The sequence below is a fragment of the Artemia franciscana genome, chromosome 5 (assembly GCF_032884065.1).
Source record: "Artemia franciscana chromosome 5, ASM3288406v1, whole genome shotgun sequence".
Taxonomy (NCBI): Eukaryota; Metazoa; Arthropoda; class Branchiopoda; order Anostraca; family Artemiidae; genus Artemia; species Artemia franciscana.
The window spans coordinates 20,599,292-20,621,070 of NC_088867.1; the positions used below are offsets into that span (position 1 = coordinate 20,599,292).

At 36.6% G+C, this 21,779-nt stretch overlaps 1 protein-coding gene across 3 annotated transcripts in view; it reads left to right on the forward strand.

The window, feature by feature from the left end:
* LOC136027082 (inositol 1,4,5-trisphosphate receptor-like) overlaps nt 1–21,779 on the forward strand; it is a 156,396-nt gene that overhangs the window by 105,036 nt on the left and 29,581 nt on the right. For all 3 annotated transcript variants that reach the window (XR_010617490.1, XM_065704023.1, XM_065704024.1), the window contains 3 exons: nt 5,812–6,113; nt 13,501–13,761; nt 17,401–17,601. Coding sequence is in view for 2 of the 3 variants with exons in the window: in XM_065704023.1 (XP_065560095.1) it covers nt 5,812–6,113; nt 13,501–13,761; nt 17,401–17,601 (764 nt within the window). In the remaining variant the exon portion in view is untranslated. The remainder of the gene's footprint in view (nt 1–5,811; nt 6,114–13,500; nt 13,762–17,400; nt 17,602–21,779) is intronic.

Sequence of the window (21,779 nt, forward strand, 5' to 3'; positions counted from 1 at the left end):
AAACCAAACTGCAACAAAGAGTCCTGAATCCACCGGATACAACATTAACAGCTTTTTTTCGCTTTGCAAAAATGATTCTTTTGCAAAAAAACTGCTGTATACTGAAGTGCCTTCGTATTACACGTGGAATACTAAAGATAAAGTATTTGAACGTCGAAAACAGGGTAAGTCAGTCGACGGCCAACCTACCATCTTCAAAGATACCACGATAGGAAGACTCTACACCGTTCACCCCAATCAACATGAATGCTTCTTTCTACGCCTGCTTTTGGTGAATGTACCCGGTCCGACATCCTTTGAGTATTTGAGGACTGTAAATGGTACTATACATGACACTTACCGTAGTGCATGCCAAGCTCTGAATTTATTGGAGAATGACCAACACTGGGATAACTGCATCAATGACGCGTGCGAAACGTCAACCCCAAGTCAAATTCGTGCATTGTTTGGCATCATTTTAACAACTTGCTCTCCATCAGCTCCTACAGAGTTATGGGAAAAATACAAGTCGAAAATGTCGGAAGATATACTCCATCGAAAACAGTTAGAGACGTCAGATATGACTTTTGATTTTATATCAGAAATTTATAACTACACTTTAGTTGTTATAGAAGATTAGTGCGTACGTATGGCAAACAAACCTCTTCAGGATTTAGGAATGCCTTCACCTAACCGTATCGCTGCTGTTTCGACATGTGTAGAATTGGATCGTGAACAAAGTTACTGTACGAGTGATCTATTGTCGTATGTACAAAATAACATTTCCAAGTTAACGTCGGAACAAAAAGACATTTATGATACGATAATGCATTTTGTCGATAACAACGTTGGAGAAATTTTCTTTTTGGATGCGCCAGGAGGTACTGGTAAAACGTTTGTGATAAAACTGATTCTGGCATCAATTCGATCAAAAAATGATATAGCGTTGGCAATTGCGTCGTCCGGAATAGCCGCAACATTGCTGCCTGGTGGAAGAACTGCTCATTCCGCTTTGAAATTGCCTCTGAACTTGCATTCTACAGAAACTCCCACGTGCAATATTTCCAAATCATCTGGGATGGGTAAAGTATTGCAGCAATGCAAACTTATTATTTGGGATGAGTGCACAATGGCACACAAAAAATCGCTCGAGGCTCTGGATCAATGCTTGAAAGATTTGCGAGGGAAGTCGAAACCCTTTGGCAGCACATTAATATTGCTTGCGGGAGATTTCAGGCAAACATTACCTATAATACCTAGATCAACTCCTGCAGACGAAATGAATGCTTGCCTGAAAAATTCTAATTTATGGGCACACGTAAAAACATTAAAATTAACTACAAATATGCGTGTCCGATTGCAAAACGATGACTCTGGTCAAACATTTTCAGATCAATTGCTGGCAATGGGAAACGGAAAGCTCCCAGTAGACTCAATTTCAGGACGTATACAACTACCTGCTGATTTCTGTAATTTAGTGACGTCCAAAAATGAATTGATTGAAAAAGTATTTCCGAATATTCTAAAAAATTATAAAAATAATAAATGGCTTAGTGAAAGAGCGATTCTCGCACCCAAAAATATAGACGTCCACGAAATCAACAATATTGTTTTGACCAAGATTCGAGACCAGGCAGTCCTTTACAAGTCAGTCGACACAGTTTTGGAACCAAAAGAAGCGGTTAATTATCCATCTGAATTTTTAAATTCCATAGATCTTTCAGGGTTTCCACCACACGTGCTACAACTAAAAATAGGCTTACCAATAATACTTTTAAGAAATATAAACCCACCAAAGCTTTGCAATGGCACTCGACTTGCCGTAAAAAAAAAACAATGGAAAACCTAATAGAGGCCACAATCTTGACAGGGCCTTTTGAGGGTGAGGCTGTTCTTATTCCTCGCATTCCCATGATTCTAACGGATCTGCCTTTTCAATTTAAAAGATTGCAATTCCCAATTCGATTAGCATTTGCAATCACCATTAACAAAGCTCAAGGTCAATCATTAGAAAAATGTGGTATAGATCTTAATACTGATTGTTTTTCCCATGGACAATTGTACATTGCATGTTCGAGGGTCGGTAAACCTGACAATCTATTTATATGCAGCAACAATTGGACAGCGAAGAATGTTGTATATTCGCAAGTTTTACGCAGTTAATTTGTATTTTGGAACCAAATGAAGCGGTTAATTATCCATTTGAATTTTTAAATTCCATAGATCCTTCAGGGTTTCCACCACACGTCCTACAACTAAAAATAGGCGTACCAATAATACTTTTAAGAAATATCAACCCACCAAAGCTTTGCAATGGCACGCGACTTGCCGTAAAAAAACAATGGAAAACCTAATAGAGGCCACAATCTTGACAGGGCCTTATGAGGGTGAGGCTGTTCTTATTCCTCGCATTCCCATGATTCCAACGGATCTGCTTTTTCAATTTAAAAGATTGCAATTCCCAATTCGATTAGCATTTGCAACCACCATCAACAAAGCTCAAGGGCAATCACTAGAAAAATGCGGTATAGATCTTAATACAGATTGCTTTACCAATGTACAATTGTATGTTGCATCTTTGAGGGTCGGTAAACCTGACAATCTATTTATACGCACAGACAATGGGACAGCGAAGACTGTTTTATATTCACAAGTTTTACGTAGTTAATTTGTATTGTATCTATCTATCTATCTATCTGTCTATATAAAAGCGAGTTGTGTGTATGCATGTTTGTTTGTTTGTAAAAAGAGCGTTTGCATATGACGTCATTATTAGTACATACGGCTTTGTATATGGACAGACAGTGGGAAAGCCAAGAATGTTGTATATTCGCAATTTTTACGTAGTTTGAAACACATATATAAATCTATCTATATTCACAGGTGGGACACAGGGACACAACTACAATGGCGCGTAACGACTTACGCGCGCGGGGGGGCTTGGGGGGGCGCGAAGCGCCCCACCAAATAGGTGTTGGGGTGGCGCGAAGCGCCACCCCAACAGCTAGTATATATATATAAATAAGTTGTCTGTGTGTCTGTGTGTCGAGTGACGTCACTGTCCGCATATGACGTCTGAATTATTTCATCACATACCAATTCAAAAACGAATGTATTCAAGCCGAAGTAGCTCAGTTATATAACTACCTGTGTTGGCGCAGTGGGTTTGGCCTTAGCGTGGTAACACGGAACCCAGAGATCGAACCATGCTGCAAGAATGCACTACAGGGCCGACGTAGGGTCCTTAGTAGTCAAGAAGCGTCGTTAATCCGATACAAACACAAATACAGTAGCTCAGTTGGTAAAGCTTTATGTTCCAGGTGCTAGGTCCGAGAGGATCCAGGTTCGAACCTTGGCTTTAGCATTAATACAAAAGAAGAAAAAAAACTAAAAAAGATAAAAACTACAAAAAATAACTAACTAATAAAGGAGAAAAATAAAACTAAAAAAATAAAAATAAAATAAATAAAAAACTAAAAAAGGTAAGTGTATTCAAGCCGAAGTAGCTGAGTTGGTAAAGAGTTTTGTTCCAGGTTCTAGGTCCGAGAGGTTCCAGGTTCAAACCTTGGCTTTAGCATTAATACAAAAGAAGAAGAAAAACTAAAAAAGAAAAAAAACTATAAAACAGGTAAAAACTACTAAAAAAAACTAAAAAAAAAAAACTAAAAAAAAAACTTAAAAAGGTAAAAAACTAAACTAAAAAAGAAAAAAACTAAAAAAAGGGTAAAAACAGCAAAAAAAACTAAAAATAAAAAAAAAATAAAAACTAATAAAAAAACTAAAAACTGAACCAGAAAAAAAATAAAAAAAGGAAAAAACTACAAAAAAAAAGCTAAAAAAAAAGGCAAAAACCAAAAAAGAAAAAAAGGAAGAAAAACAAAAATTTATTTCATCATATACCAATTCAAAAACGAATGTATATACAGACTGGGACACAGGGAATATAAATGACGACCGGGACACTCAAGGAGAAATTACAGACTGGGACACCGGGACACAAATGACTACTGTGACGTGTGTGTCGACTGACGTCATGTTTGTGTGTCGACTGACGTCATGTTTGTCGACTATAAATGACGACTGGGACACGGGGACACAACTACAACGGGGACGCCGGGGGGCACAGGGGGATATATAAATGACGATGGGGATACAGGGAATGTTTGATTAGCAATCACCATCAACAAAGCTCAAGGGCAATCATTAGAATAATGAGGTATAGATCTGAATACGGATTGTTTTTCCCATGGACAATTACTATGTGTTGGGGTGGCGCTTCGCGCCACCCCAACAGCTAGTATTCTTATATTTTTGATTATATATATGAGGGAGTTGGCCCCCTCATTAATAACTCGCTCTTCACACTAAATCTTGTTTTGTCCCAATTCTTTAAGAATGACCCCTGAATCAGAAAGGCCGTAGAATAAATGGTTGAAATTACTTAAAATTTGTGTAGCATAAAGAGCGAAGTATTTATCTCCTCCTAAATACCTCGCTCTTTATGCTAAAGTATTTTTAGAACCTCTCAAATGCGTAATACTCTCTGTTCGTTTTAAGTTTTAATGCTTCTCCTTACTTTCAATTGAAAAAACTTCTTCATGTTTATATTTTCATTGTTTTTTTTATAGTAATACTAGAAGATCCTGCGCCCTTTTCATTGAGTTTCTCTTCCCCCATGAAATATTCCTCCAAGGAAAGATCTTTCCATATAGCCCCCTCCCCTGAACCCCACATCCAAACCAAAAAAATCCCCCTGATAACGTCGGTACATTTCCTAGTAACCTTTACTGTATGTAAACATTGGTCAAAGTTTGTAACTTGCAGCCCCTCCCCCAGGGACTGTGGGGGGTAAGTCATCCCCAAAGACATAGTTATTATGGTTTTCGACTATGTGGAACAAAATGGCTATCTCAAAATTTTGATCCGTTGACTTTGGAAAAAAATGAGCGTGGGAGGGGGGCTAGGTGCCCTCCAATTTTTTTGGTCACTTAAAAAGGGCACTAGAACTTTTCATTTCCGTTAGAATGAGCCCTCGTGCAACACTCTAGGACTACTTGGTCGATACGATGACCCCTGAAAAAAAAAAAAAAAAAAAAACAAACACGCACCCGTGATTTGTCTTCTGGCAAATAAATATGAAATTCCACATTTTTGTAGATTGGACCTTGAAATTTTTTCTACAGGGTTCTCTGATACGGTGAATGCGATGGTGCGATTTTCGTTATGATCCTATGACTTTTAGGGGGTGTTACCCCCTATTTTCCAAAATAAGGCGAATTTTCTCAGGCTCGTGACTTTTGATGACAAAGACTAAATTTGATGAAACTTATATATTTAAAGTCAGCATAATAATCTGATTCTTTTTACATATCTTTTAGCATCGAAATTCCGTTTTTTAGAGTTTCGTTTACAATTGAGCCGGATCGCTCCTTATTACAGTTCGTTATCACGAACTGTTTGATAGTGGTGGTACGCTGATGGAGCTTTTAGTCTTATATTTAAATTTATTTTAATTGAAAAATTTATTAAGAGTTTATAAGATTTTTTTTCAATTTATTTCAAGGCTGAAATATTTAATTGAAAATTAAATTTTATAAAAAATCACGTTTTGATTAAATTTACCTTATCTCACATTTTGATTAAATTTAAGTTTTATATTCATATTTTATATCTATAGCCATAGCTGTAAGCATCTTAGTACAATATTTAAAGCCAAGCATGTTTAGTTTTTGAAAACAAAAATATGTATAGTTCTTTCCTTAGTTGCCCCCTTCCCCTCGAAATTTGGTCGACCCCTTGAAGATGTAATTCATTAAATGATTGTCTTTCTAGGAGTATATTGCCAAATATTTTGGATTTATGCAGAAGCAAATTGGCTATGATATACTTGCCGAGGACACAATCACTGCCTTAATTCACAACAATAGTAATCTATTGGAGAAGTATTTAACTGAAATAGAAATAGAAACATTTGTAGGCCTCGTTCGTGATAATGCTAGTCAATGGGACTCCAGATTTTTGGACTACCTGAGCGATCTCTGTGTTTCAAATCACACTGCTATTCCTGCCATGCAAGAGTTAATTTGTATGACTGTTCAAAAAAATACCAACCGTGATATATTGATATCTACCAGGTATTTATCGTATTTTCTTCAATTTCTTCTGTTTTCTATTTATTTTTCCTGTTCGTTATTTTTATTAGCGGTGTATTTGAACCTCACATACATAGTTTTACCCGTAAAATTTATGTGAATAAGTCAAGATAGATTTTATTTGGATTAACAGAAAAAAAAATCTCCTTTTATTTCAAGCTTTCTTTAACGAAAATTATCAGCAATATTTAAATTTTGAAAAAATTCAAATTTTTTAGTCGATAAAATTTTTAAGCATGGCTACTCAGGCCCTATGCTTGACTTTCTATTTTAGGTAAAATGATAAAGTTGTTCTATTTCTGGAATGATTCTACGGAATTGGTTGTTTTTGACCTGACAGATATAAAATTTCTTGGTACAATAATATCCTCCATTTGAAAATATCACTAACTGATACCTTGCGCTGTAGCCTTCTAAACATCTTCACTTATTTTTCAAAGATTTTTTTTTAGCCCAAATGATAAGTTTTTGAATTTTTACCCTTTAATTTCTGTCTTGCACAGGATTTCCCCTTGATCAGAATCAATGCTATTAATCAGAACTACAAAAATGCAGAACCTTCCAAAAAATTGTAGCTTGTGTTATGTTTCGCTTAATACGCGCATGCAATTCGGTAGATTTCTCTTTGTTGTGACAAAAAGAAGGAGGATTTTTTTGCTTGGCCTTTGTTTCAAATAGGTTTCTGATCTTCGTCTCTTTTATGATGCTACAAAACGGTCAATTACTGTTAAGTTTTTGCTTGGAAATGGCCAGCCGAGGTCAATTCTAAATTGCGACAATCATACGTTCAAATAGTGCGACCCTAACACAAACAAAGACGCTTTCGTTTTGGGTACTATAAGATTATCAGTTACATAATCCTTCAAAACAGTACTTGACTTGTTGAAAGGAGCTATCTTCAAAGTTCTGGTAAAAAAAAAAAAAAAATCGTTTGTTTTGTTTTGTATATTTGCTATTTTTCTTTATATTGATTCAAATCATACTATATAAAGGGTCTCTCAGTTATCAAAATGATATTAATCGCAGAAAGGAATTTAGGAGTCATGAAATAAGACAGTTAACTTAAATGACTTGGCTTTCCGTTTTCTTGCGCTCCGTATCAGCTCTGCTGGAACTTTCAAAGTTTCGGAATTTGGCTTTTCACATGCAGAATATTGGAAATTTTTTTGGGCAGTAATTTTTCAAAGGGATGTTCGTATTAACTTTAATGCCAAAGCTGGGATTCGGTCGAAGCGCTGCTGAGAGACAGAGACATAATACCCTTCATGAACGCGGGTCGATCAGTAGAAGCAGGACCCCAGCGGCACCCTTGAGAATGGGCACTGATTTTCAGAATTATAGAATTGGCATTCTTCCTTAACAGAGCTCTTTCTTCAATAACCCCCTCCCCTCACACCCTTTTTAGGATTTCTACATCTGTCTTACTGAAACAATCCCTGAACTTACCAGAAAAGAGAGATTATAGAAGAAACCTAACTGAAAAAAGCAGTTTGTGGCGATGACTAGTCTAGGATCCGAAGCCCTGGCCAGTCATTGTTCACTCCTCTCTTTACTTCAAGTACAAAATGATATAAAAGGCAAGGAGATATTCCTTCGTCGCAGCTTTCTCCAGTTCTCAAAAAGAGCTCAAATAAGGCATATATGTTTATATGTGTTTACAGATGCACATAACTTCATACATAATTTGTTAAATATTCTATTATGTTATCTATCAGTGGGTACTTACATAGTTAGAGCTACTGCAGTACTAGCATAAGAATGAGCTAGTGCATATAACTTTGCTCTATCGGAGGTTGCATAGTTGTTGATACTTACATGTTTGGGTGCCGTTTTTTCCGTTTTTTAAAGTTTCAGTTGCTCTTGGGCCGAGTCGTTCCTCACTTATAGTTCGTTTCTACCAGCTGTTGGATACATTCCAAATTCATCTCAGGTCTGAGATCATTAAGTAGACTATACGATTCTGAAATTTCCTTATAATGAATTGCAAAATGAAGCGAAAAATTGACGATGATACAAAATAGTTTAGGGTTGATCTGAAAAATTATTTAAAAATTACCATTTTGGATTAAAATACTGCTTTTGCGAAATAGTGTTAAAATATACTACTTTCTTCCACGAGACAAGTTTTTTCAAAGAAAATTAAAGAGCTCCATTAAACCAAGAATGAGCAAAAATAAAGTCAAATAATCTTCCAAAATTAAACTACCACAAATCACTGTCAATAAATAAATGAAACTCAAAACGAACAGAAATTGCAATAAATAGCCGAGTCAAAATCAAAACGAGCAAAAACTAACATGAGTAGGGGTGATAACCCCTACACCCTATGCCTAAGCCCAAGACCAGAACACAATTTGCACTTTACTGAAAAAAACAAAAAACAAATGACTGTGGATTGTCAGTTAAATTGACATATACTGACATTTCTTCGTTAAGGTTTTGATAATTGTTCATTTATGAAAGTAAGACAGGTGAAAACATTTCAAGCGTGATTTGTTTTCCACATAATTCCTTTTTAACACAGGTAACATAATGCCTTTTGATTTATTTTTAGAGTAACATTTAGTTTTAAAGTATAATGGGCCAATTACATAGTTGTGGGGGTTGTCATGCCTAATATCTTTAAAGACATAGTTGCTGGACTGTTCTACTATGCTGAACAAAATGGCTGTCTCAAAATTTTGACTGGATGCGTTTGGAAAATCAATGGGCTTGAGAGAAGGGCTGCTTGCCCTCGAATCTCTTGTTACTCTTAAAAAGGGCACCAGACACTCGCGCTGTAATTGGATTGCAAGGGGGAGGACTTCCCCCTTGAAATTTCTAGTAAAAACATTGTAAACAAGTTAAAACAAAGTGAAAACCTTTTAAATGTATTTTGTTTTCAATAAAGTGCAAATTATATTCTGGTCTTCAGAAGGCATGGGGGATGTCAGCCCTACTCATGTTAATTTTCGCTCTTTATGAGTCTGACTCGGTTATTTATTTATGATTTAAATAAACAAAATAAGTTTAAAGTGTTTTAACTTTTTAACTTAAATAAATTAAAAATTATTACAACTTTAAGGAATTATGTATGCTAAACTGACAATCCACAGCCTTTTTTTTTTAGTAAAGTGCAATGTTCTGGTCTTGAGAAGGTATAGGGGTTGTCCAAGACATAGTTTCCAGACCTTTCAACTACACTGAACAAATGGTTATTTCAACAGTTTGAATAAATGTTTTCGGAATTAATGAGCTTGGGTGGGGGCTTGTTGCCCTTCAAACACTTGACTAATAAAAAGGGCACTAGCCTTTTCAATTTCCAATCCAATGAGTATTTTTCGAAGTTTTTACGACAGCAAATGACCGTTTCAAAATTTCTGTCAGATACATTTTGGGAAAATATGAGCGTATGGGGTTATTCGCCCTCTGATCACTCTGAATCTTAAAAGGGACACTATAACTTCTGATTACCTATCCAACAAGCCCCCTCCAAAGTCTATACATTCATCCTTTCTATATGTACACTTACCTTGCCCTGAGGCCTGTGGGGGGGGGGGGTGTAATCCTCTAAGACATAATTTCTGGTCCTTTCAATTACGTTGAACAAAATGGTTATTTCAAAATTTTGATTTGGTGTGTTTGGAGAAATGGTGGACGAGGGAGGGGAATAACTTGCCCTTCCATCACTTTCAACTATTAAAAAAGGCACTGGCCCTTTTAGTTTCAATCGAAAGAGCTGTTTTTGAAGTTTCTACGACAAAAAATAGTCATCTCAGAATTTCTATCAGATATATTTCGGGAAAATACGAGGTATGGGAGGTGGCCTAGTTGCCTTTCAGTTTTGTTGGTCACTTGAGAAGGGTACTAGGGCTTTTAATTTCTATTCGAATGATCCCCCTCGTGAAATTTTCGGACCACTGGGTCAATACGTTTCCCCTGGGAAAAAAATAAAATAAACACACATCCGTGATCTTTCTTGTGGCAAAATATACAAAATACCCAGTTTTGCAGGTTTTCTGATAAGCTGAATCTGATGGTGGGATTTTCATCAAGATTATATCAAACAGTTTGTGGTAACGAACTGTAGTAAGGAGCGACCCGGCTCAATAGTAACTAAAACTCTAAAAAATGGGATTTCGGTACCAATAGCTACATCAAAAGAATTGCATTTTAATGCTGATTTTAAATATATAAGTTTCATCAAGTTTAGTCTTACCCATCAAAAGTTACGAGCCTGAGAAAATTTACGTTATTTTAGAAAACAGGGGGAAACACCCCCTAAAAGTCATAGAATCTTAACGAAAATCACACCATCAGATTCAGCGTATCAGAGAACCCTACTGTAGAAGTTCCAAGCTCCTATCTACAAAATGTGGAATTTTATATTTTTTGCCATAAGGCAGATCACGGATGCGTGTTTATTTGTTTGTTTGTTTGTTTGTTTTTTGTTTGTTTTTTTTTTTTTTTTTCCAGGGGTGATCGTATCGACCCAGTTGTCCTAGAATGTTGCGCGAGGGCTCATTCTAACGGAAATGAAAAGTTCTAGTGCCCTTTTTAAGTGACCGAAAAAATTGGAGGGCACCTAGGCCCCCTCCCACGCTAATTATTTTCCCAAAGTCAACGGATCAAAATTCTGAGATAGCCATTTTATTCAGCATAGTCGAAAAACCTTATAACTATGTCTTTGGGAACTACTTACTCCCCCACAGTCGAAAGGGTTACCCCCTCCTCAATACCTTGCTCTTGACACTAAAGTTTGCTAGCACTTATAAAAAAAAACTTCCTATTCTAACTGAACGGCCCTTCTGTTTCTGGAGTCGTTTTTAAAAAATTGGGACGAACGGTCAAACTAGTGTAAAGAGCAAGGTATTGAGGAGAGGCCAATCCCTTCGTATACGGAATAATTTCCGTTCGTTTTGAGTTTTAATGCTACTCCTTACTTTCAATTGAATGTTTTTTTATTTAACTTCCGATCGTTTTTCAAATAACGCCGGTAAATCTGACTCACTGTCCATGAACAAATCCCCATCCTCCCTTCTTCACGGCAAACTCCTCCATGAGAAGGTCCTCCCACATTAAATACGCCCCTCCATTAAATTCCTTCCGGACAAATCCATCATTGCTGAAAATTTCTCCTTCTACTACCCTACATAAAATTTCTTTCAGAAGATTCAGACTGGAAAATGCCTCTTAGCACACTTTCATTTGGAACAGCATAAGTTCTAATCATTTTCCCGATTACTCTGGAAATCCGCCCTCCGTGAAGATTATTCCCCGGATATCCAATCACGTTGAAAAATTCCCCTAGACAATTCTCCCGAAACATATCCACATGCATAATTGAGCAGCAGGCAAAGAGAAAGTAAGGCAAATAAAAATAATTTCATATAGGAATTCTGACAAAAGCCCTCAGTGTAAAATTTCCCCTAGAAAGCTTACCCTCGGAAATTTGCCTCCATACGGAAAATTATCCCCACAAAAACCCACCTCAAGCACTAAATCCTCCTTTCCCCCTCTTCTGAAAGATTTTTGTGGGCTTCCCCATAACAAATAAAATCCGTAGACAATGGGAAATTTGACAACTTATGCCTAGGGGCATATTATGTCCAAAAGCATAGTTTTAGGACTTATCAGCTACATTAAACAAAATGGCTATCTCAAAATTTTTACCCGACGATTTTGGGGAAGAAAGGGGCGGGGTAGAGGAGCTAGTTGCCCTCTAGTCTTTTTGGTCACTTAAAAGGACGATAAATATTTTAATTTTTGTTCAAATGATCCCTCTCCTGATTTTTTAGGATCAATCGTTCGATATGATTACCCCTGAGAAAAAAACAAACAAATAAACACGAGTCCATCGTCTTTCTCCTGACAAAAAATGCAAAATTCCACATTCTTGAAGACAGGAGCTTGAAACCTATGCAGTAGGCCTCTCTTTTACGCTGAATTTGATGGTGTGATTCTCATTTAGGTTCTTTGACTTTTAAGGGGTGTTTCCCCCATTTTTCCGAAAACCAGGCAAATTTTATCATGCTCGTAATTTTATCGTAGCTTTTTATTGGTAAAACTGAACTTAATAAATCTTCTATGTTTGGAATCAGCCTAATAAGTCGATTCTTTTGATATATTCATTGATATCAAAATTTCGTTTTTTGGAGTTTTGGTTACTATCAAGACGCTTTGCTCCTTATTTACAGTTTGTTACCACGAAGTGTTTGATATTTCACTGAAAATGAAAATTTTCACTTTTAATTTTGTATGCAATTTTTTGCAGAATATAAAATTGTTCTGTATCTGGAACGGATCAAAGTAATTTGTGGCTCTTTTTTGGAGGGGTTTAATTTGACTGGTCATAATTAATTGACGCCCTGCATATGAAAATTGGTGCCCCAAAAATCTTCTACTTTCAGTTATAGTCGGTTTTGTCTTTTGAGTTATTAAATGCAAGCTAGAGTTAAATTTCCTGGAATTTAGGACCTCAATCAGTCAATTTACTCATCCAATAAATTTACAACAAAAACACTCAACATAGACTCCTCCGTAAGGCTCTACGGCAAGAAAAGAAAAACAAGAGAGAAACAAAAATGAAAGAAATCAATATCATCCATTTCAACCATTCAAAGAGTCAAAAAGACCTGAACCCCCTAATTATAGGTTAATAAGCGTTTTCTAGGCCAAAATTTTTAATTTCTAAACGAAGCTCAAGGAAGAGAATTTGTTAGACTAGCCCATCCATATGGATATTAAATGCAATTTAATAATCTTAAATGTCTTTAGGCAGCATTTCCTCAAACATTAATTACTTAATCCTTATGCTAGGGTGGTGTTAAGAGTGTTGTAAGCCTTCTCCACGTGGGGTAGTCTGCAGCAAGGGCCTTCTTTCTGATTCTTTCTGATTTTTGCTTGTGCCTTGAAAATACATAGTTCTAATATGACTATGGTGCTTAAATTATTTTTTAGTACTTTCACTGTATGTTGTTCAGTCACTGCAAGGTGAGTCTGGCAAGGCCTGGGAATAGTTGTGCTTAAACCAGAGTTTGCGGAGTTTCTAGGCATGGCTTCATCATTTGTAAAATGACGCAACAAAAAAAAGAAAATAATTATCAATGTATTGCAAGAAAAAAAATCTTTTCTAGAAAATTATATATATAGAAGACTTCATCTTCATCTTTTTTTTTCTCGAAATTTCCTTTGAAAGACGAGATGATCTCAGTGTTAATTGGTCATATCAGCTGGATTTCAGATAGTGCTGTCGATTTTAGTTCTGTCGAATTACACAAAGTGGATGAATCTGGCAAAGAAAAAATAAACGAACCTCAAGTAGTCCTTGCCCTTATATACTAAGTATCCCTTACTTCCCTTGTTAATACATATCTACTCTAAATTTTAGTTTTGTTGAAGTACACGAAGTGGATGAATCTGGTCAAGAAAAGAATCCGGAGCTTCAAGTGGCCCTTGCCTGGGGAAAAAACAGTCGGCAAAGGGTGATCAGTGACATTGCTTCTGGAGCTAAAAACGAATTAGCTGATGACTTGAAGATTCTTAATTACTATAGACACCAACTAGATCTCTACTCAAACATGTGCCTAAATAGACAGTATCTCGCTATTAATGCCTTTTCGAAAGATCTAAATGTGGAGCTTATTTTGAAGTAAGTGTTTTTTGTTGTTGTTTTTTTTAAGCTTTGCTGGGCTGTTCTACGATGTTCGACATCCCAGCGAACGGACGGTTTTAAATGACTATTTGTCCTGGTGAGGTGGGGGGGGGGTAACATTATAGAGATGCTGTAGGTTGAGCTTAGCCAAAAAATGTTGGGAACTATTCTTCTAGATAATTGTCAGCTGCATGAGTAGCTAGCCCATACAAAAGACAAAAAAATTTGGAAGTTATATCCCTTCGCTAGATACGCAACCTTAGGCATATATACGTTTTTGTAATCATGAAACGCTTCTGCGAAATTACGCAGAACCATTCCTAGGGTTGGTGGTGCCTAGGAAAAAGGAATCACAGCGCCCCTTTCACTGCTCAAATATAATCAAAAAGCTGAATCAAATTGAAAAATTGGATCAAAGTGGGTAATCCCCAAGCCACGGCTTCCCTCCCCAGCTACGGTGCCCAAGGCAGCTTGCCTCGTTATCCCCCTCCTCCCGCCCAGGAACGGCTCTATAATTATGCTACTATACATTAAGTACGATTATATGTTAGATGGATATCCTCCTTGTTTTTCAGTATCAAGATTGTATTTCTTAATCTTCCGTCATTATATAAACTATTTTTTTTTTCAGTCAAGCATGATAGTTTTACTTGACTTTTTGTTTGTCAAATTAAGGGTTCACTGAGTACGGAGTTTCATTTGAGGAGTTTTTCACTTGTCAAATTAATTAACTCATAAAACGACTAACCGAGAAAAGTGAAACAGAACCTACATTGTAACTTGTCTTCTAGTCTGAGATCACTTTCCAAAGCAAGAAATCTCAGTAAGGAAGCCAACGGTTTGGCAATCAAATTATAAAATAATCTAGAATCAATTTATATTCTTAAAAGTGCATCTTTTATTTTTCTAAAGTTTTTGGGAATCTAAGCCACTTAAGTTCTCGAGGGATTATCTTAAAGAATTACTCCAGTTTTAGAAAACACAAGTTTTGATCCATTGTGATTGGCAATGGCTGCTAGAAATCTTAGTAAAATCCCTTAAAAATAAACTTTGAGAAATCGCAGCTTGAAGTTACTGTTACTTTGACTGTTACTTTGGAAACAGTCAACGGATATATTATACATATTTTTGAAATCAGTTCAACATATATTATCAGTTAATATCACATATATATCAGTTAAACCATAATTAAATTAGAAATTGTAAATGCTGTATATCCGTCTCCTCACTTGGTGAAGCGAAGTCCCTTAAAATACGAAGAAGACATTTTTCGCTGGTAGATTTACGTTCTTCTCAATCTGTTGAAAAAGGATTTTGTTAATTTTTTGGCCATCACTCTTGATGCTAATAATCTAAAGACTGACAACTTTCTTTCATCGACTGTTCTGTGGTAATATCTGATTTTAATTGTTTTTCTGTGGTGTGACTGGTAATAACATCTTTATATATCTTTCGAAAATCTGTTTTCTATTATCATACCAAAATCAAATTCTGACTCATTTCTGTTGTCCATTTTCTGTCTACGTGGTTTTGTCTCACTTGATCATATAACAAAATTAGTAAATATGCTAATCTATTATCCTTATAATACCTTTTTTCTCTACATCCAGTTGGTTAGCACATGTTAGGGCTCAGTCGGTTTGGTACTCGGAGAGCGCTCGAGTGTCCTTTAATTGTATACTACTATACTAAAGAAAAGAAATTCCGGGAAAATTTCTTGCTCCGTGAAATTCCCTCCCCCCTTCAAAAAGCTACCTTTCCGTGGAAAATTATTTGTGGAGAATCCCCTTCCCCCCGCTCCCATTCAAAATTCCCCCGCTAATTCCCCCTTTGATAATTCCTCGCATGTAAAATAACAACTGTGTTTTTGAATTTCTAAATTTAATTTGAAAAAAAAAAAGTTTAGGATTATTAACTTAACCGTCGAGTGTTGTTGGATAATTAATATCCTAAAATGTGAAGGGAAGCAGCATAACAGCAGTGTGGTATTTCCTTGAATTTTCGAAATCTACTGATTTTTAATGCTTACTTTCACTGTTCAATTTAGAAACACTGATGAAAACATGATACTGTTTTAAGAACCTCATAATTTTGAAATGGTCTAAAGAAAATGCAAGAGAGTCGCAGTTCTCCGGGATAAGTAGACGTAAAATGGATATAGGGTTACAATATGTTTTATTTTGATGTCTTTGATACTTCAAAGAAAGGATTGATCCTTGGCTCCGGTATCCCTCCTCCTCAAATGGTGTTTTTCATTAGGCTCATCATAGAAATGGAAAGAGGTAGTGCCATGAAGTTACTGTACTGCATATTAGAGGGAATACTTGTTAATAAACCTAGAACGACATGCCAAAATTATAGTGGGTGAATAAGACAGTGCTACTTGAGCCGTATATTTTCTGTCAACAGTTGTAATAAAATAGAAGAGTATTGAAAACCTAGAGTGGAAAGTGCCACTTATGTCAAAAAGGGAAATCACCAGCGCCATCTGGCTTCTGGTGTTTTGCTACTTTTTTCACCTACCTTAATGTATTGCATGCTTGTCTTTTAAGGTGCTTTGAAATTTAGGGGATGGTAAAAAAAACAACTGAAATTTCGTCGCCACTAGACCCAACTGCTTTTAAGTCAGCTAGCCTATTTAACCTGTCAAAATTTCCTCAAGCTAACCTAGGCCTACTTCGTGTAGACTGGATTTTCTTTGTAATTTCCTACTTTTTTTAATTTAGTCCCCAGACACAAAACTGTTACTCGTGCTAGCATATTATAACTCCTATATTTCCATGTTTAATCGTCGAGGATCCTTCTCTTATAAGTTTACCATTTTCTTTGGACTATATATTTACTCGGAGAGAACCTTTTCACTTGCAAATATGTTTATTGCTAATAAATCTTTGCATTTTTAAAGAGTTTACGTTAAATTACTTATTTGAACATAATTATTCAATCAAGCACATCAAACACAAGCATTCACGTTCAGGGATCTCTAATTTCAGTCTATGCGAAAAGAGTTCGAATGATTAAGAGGGCCCTGCAGAGGGGAATTTATACCTAAAACCGTCGCAGGAGTGTACTCAACGATATCCTAAAGTTTCTTGGTGACCGTGTAAACAGTTTAGTAATGCTTACAGGATACACAGACAGACATATATTCGATTTTATGTGTATGAATATACAGACAAAAAATGTACTATAAACTAGAACGAAAAGAATGGCTTGTGGTTCTCGACTTTGAAGAACGTAAATCGAAACGGCAAACATCTCCTCGATATTTCAATCACCAAAATCTATGCAATGTATGATGATTTTTGGAAAGGCTTTTGCAGGAAATCTTAGTATCTAATTGCGTCCCTGTTTTCTTTCCTAAGACCTTCTGAAAGCAAGTTGTGACTCCGAGATGGTCTCTTTTTCGAATGAAAATTGGTTTCCAAGTCTCTATCTTTGGCCCTTTGAACTATGGCGGCCTACCTATGACTTACATACTGGAGGAAACTCCTCCCTCATCCCATTTTGTCTGATGCTTTTGCTTTGGCCACCTTCTAAGTGGGCTCAGAGCATTGCTTATGGGAAAGTGTCGCGTGTATGTGTATTCCTTTTTAAAACTTATTTACTGCTACTAAACAAATGTTTATTTTGTAGATGTATGTCTGACACAGAACTTCCTTGTGGGCTACGCGCCTCATTTTGTCGGTTAATGTTGCACATGCACGTTAACAGGGATCCTCAAGAGCCTGTAACACAAGTTATGTGTTACAGCGACCAGACTCTGGTCGGAAATCCCAGAGCAACTGAGTATGCCAGATTCTGGTCGGAAATCCCAGAGCAACTGAGTATCGAAGAGTAAGATTTTCTGTCTTTGTCATTTATTCTTTTATTTCTCTTTACTTCTTTAATTATATAAACAATGATGTTGAAGCAAAAGCGCAAGAGCATGAGTGCGCTGACTGCATAGAGAAAGCATATCGGCCGCTGATTTGGAAGTACATGTTTTTTTCTCAAGGGCTCTTAATTATGTTTGTGTGTGTCTTTTTATTACTTTGGTTAATTGATTCTGTTAAATGTTTTTTATTTATTTTTATATTCTTTTCTTTCCTTTGTTTTTTTTGTGACAATGGGCCAGTTGAGTTTTTTGCATTAATTATAAAATACGTAGTGTCTTTTTTTAGAAGAAGGAATAGTGTTCAAGTTCAGCTCAATTTACAGACTTCTAACCGCATTAGGGGTGCCTAGCAATGCTGGGGAAAACATTTGAATTCGGCATGGTGACTGCGTAGGAAAGACTACAACTGCGGGTTAAAACAAAATTTCTGTAAGTCCTCGGTAAAGGAGAATAACTTTTTACGATATTTCTACGTATTATATACCTGCAAAACTAAAAATCTGGGTTTAAAGGAGTATTATCCACCTCCTACTATTTTGTTGTTGCTGCTCTTTTTGTTATTTTCCGTCTTCTCCTTTATTTTAAATTTGACTCCTTTGGTATCCAAATGTCTTTCACCTTCTATCCCAACATCCACCCTCTTTCGTGTCAAGAACAACTGGGGAAGCAAATCCTGGTGGTTGCCCCCAAGGCCGTATCTAAGGAGAGGTGGTTTACTGGGTTTGAACCCTCCTTATTCAGAATTTGTGTCTGACTTGAAAAAATGTAACGAAAATACATATCAAAAAATTTTTGATGCGTTTTTGTATTTTTTTTTATACAAGCCAAAAATCCTTGATTGCTGTATAGAGAAGACGATGGCATGAGACTAGAGAAGACTCAAGTGTTCTTTTTGAACCAACAATTTGATAGCTTAATCAACCATTTGAACATATTCAATTCATTTTTGAGCTCGTAACTAAATGTACTCCGTATTATTAGTAGCTGGCTAAAAAGTAGTCTATAAGTCTATCCATAATGATAAGACCTTACATTTTCTTTTTCCTTTTGCTATCAGAAAATAAAATAATCAGATAAATCAAAAGAGCTTGGTGAAACAACGGGACTTGCAAAACTTTTAATTGGCTCTTAAAAGAAAAAGTCTGGTGCTCTTCGTCATGTCTGTGTAGATTTGTCATTTTATTTGAATGCTGCTTTGTGTCTAATTTTTCTCCTTTTATTTTCTAATTTTCTATTTTTTTCTACTTCTCTTTTTATGGCACTTGATATTAACCAAGTGACATATAGCAATCGCCAATTCTGTCGGTCTGTCGGTCCCGGTTTTGCTACTTTAGGCACTTCCAGGTAAGCTAGGACGATGAAATTTGGCAGACGTATCAGGGACGGGACCAGCTTAAATTAGAAATACTCGTTTTCCCAATTTTACCATCTGGGGGAGAGTGGGGGGCCGGTTAATTCGGAAAAAAATAGAAAAAATGAAGTATTTTTAACTTATGAATGGGTGATGGGATCTTAATGAAATTTGATGTTTGGAATGATATTGTGTGTCAGAGCTCTTATTTTAAATCCTGACCGGATCTGATGATATTGGGGGAGTTGGAGGGGGGGAACCCAAAATCTTGGAAAACGCTTAGAGTGGAGGGGTCGGGATGAAACTTGATGGGAAAAATAAGCACAAGTCCAAGATACATGATTGACATAATCGGAACGGATCCGCTCTCTTTGGGGTAGTCAGGGGGGGGGGGGGGGGTAATTCTGAAAAATTAGAAAAAATGAGGCATTTTCAACTTACGAACGGGTGATCGGATCTCAATGAAATTTGATGTTTAGAAGGATATCGTGTCATAGAGCTCTTATTTTAAATCCTGACCGGATCTGGCGACAGTGGGGGGGAGGTTGGGAGGGGGAAACCTAAAACTTGGAAAACACTTAGAGTGGAGGGATCGGGATGAAACTTGGTGGGAAAAATAAACACAAGTGCTAGATACATGATTGAAATAAACGGAACGGAACCGCTCTCTTTGGGATAGTTGGAGGGGGGGGGTTATTTCTGAAAAATTAGAAAAAATGAGGTATTTTTAACTTACGAACAGGTGATCGGATCTCAATGAAATTTGATATTTAGAAGGATATAGTGGCTCAGAGCTCTTATTTTGAACCTGACCAGATCTGGTGACATTGTGGGGGGGGGGGAGTTGGGAGGGGGAAACCTAAAACTTGAAAAACACTTAGAGTGGAGGGATCGGGATGAAACTTGGTGGAAAAAATAATCACGAGTCCTAGATACATGATTGACATAACTGGAACGGATCCGCTCTCTTTGGGGTAGTTGGGGGAGGGGTTAATTCTGAAAAATTAGAAAAAATGAGGTATTTTTAACTTACGAACGGGTTATCGGATCTCAATGAAATTTGATATTTAGAAGGATATCGTGTCTCAAAGCTCTTATTTTAAATTCTGACAGGATCTGGTGACGCTGGGGGAAGTTTGGGGTGGGGAACCTAAAATCATGGAAAACGCTTAGATTGGAGGGATCGGGATGAAACTCGGTGGGAAAAATAATCATAAGTCTAACATACGTGATTTATATAATTGTAACGGATCCGATTTATTGGGGGGGGGGGTTAATTCTGAAAAATAAGAAAAAATGACGTATTTTTAACTTACGAAGGAGTAATCTGATCTTCATGAAACTTCATATTTAGAAGGACCTCGTAACTCAGATCTCTTATTTTAAATCTCAACCGGATCAAGCGTAATTGGGGGGGGGGGTGGAAATCTTCGAAAATACTTAAAGCGGTGAGATCAGGATGAAACTGGGTGGGAAGAATAAAAACCTGTCTAAGATACGTGACTGACATAACCGGACCGGATCTGCTCTCTTTGGTGGAATTGGAGTGGGGGTAATTTTGAAAATTGAGGTATTTCTAACTTGCGAAAAGGTGACCAGATCTTGATGAAATATGATATTAAGAAGGATATTGTGCTTTAAAGTTCTTATTTTAAATTCCGACCAGATCCTGTGAAGTTGGGGGGAGTTGGAGGGGGAAACTGGAATTCTTGGAAAACGTGAAAATTGGGGTATTTTTATCTTACGAATAGATGATCAGATCTTAATGAAATTTGATTTTTAGAAAGAATTCATGTCTCAGAGGTCTTATTTCAAATTCCATCCAGATCGTTTGACATTGGGGAGAGTTGGAGGGGGGAATCTTGGAAAAACACTTGGAGTGTAGGAATCGGGATGAAGCTTGGTGGATAGAATAAACAAATGTCCTTGATACTTGATTGACAGAATCGTACTGGATTCGCTCTGTTTGGAGGAGTTGGGGGAAGGGGTTCAGTGATTTGGCAAGTTTGGTGCTTTTGGGCGTGCTAGGACGATGAAAATTGATAGGCGTGTCAGGGAGCTGCACAATTTGACTTGATAAAGTCGTTTTCCCAGATTCGACCATCTGGGGGGCTAAAGGGAGAGGAAAAATTAGAAAAAAATTAGGTATTTATAACTTACGAGTGGGTGATCGGATCTTAATGAATTTTTATATTTAGAAGGACATCGTGACTCAGAGCTCTTTTTTTAAATCCTGACCGGCATTAAGCCTCTTATTTTCCTTTTTAAATCAATCTACTGATTCATAGAATTTTTTTAGAGCTCATACCATATGGTTTCTTGGCTCTTAGCTCTTCTCGCCTCGTCACAAGTGCCATATGAGCTCTTAGCTCTTGTTCTCTTTTCTCTTTTTTTACCTCTCCTATTTAATCAATTATGTGGTTTAAGAGGCGGAGTAGTTTTCCCTTTGATGCGCTGTAAAATCGAAAAACTGAATTCTGCTATTGAATAAATTAAATGATACTACAAAAAAAACTACAATAAAAAACAAAATGGTCTCCTGCATTCTTGGCTATACGGTCTTGCGAGAGACACACGATGCTATTTGCTATAAAATAATAGTTCTACAAGTAAATAATAATATTTACTACACAAAAAGGTGGATGAAGTGATGTCGCTTGTAAACAAAAATTTCAATTGAATAAAAAGGGAAAAAATATATAAAATAACGCATATACCGAGAACAAAAAGGAATGGTGATTGTAAAATGTGGTACACCTTCAGGGATCTACAAATAAGCCTTATGTA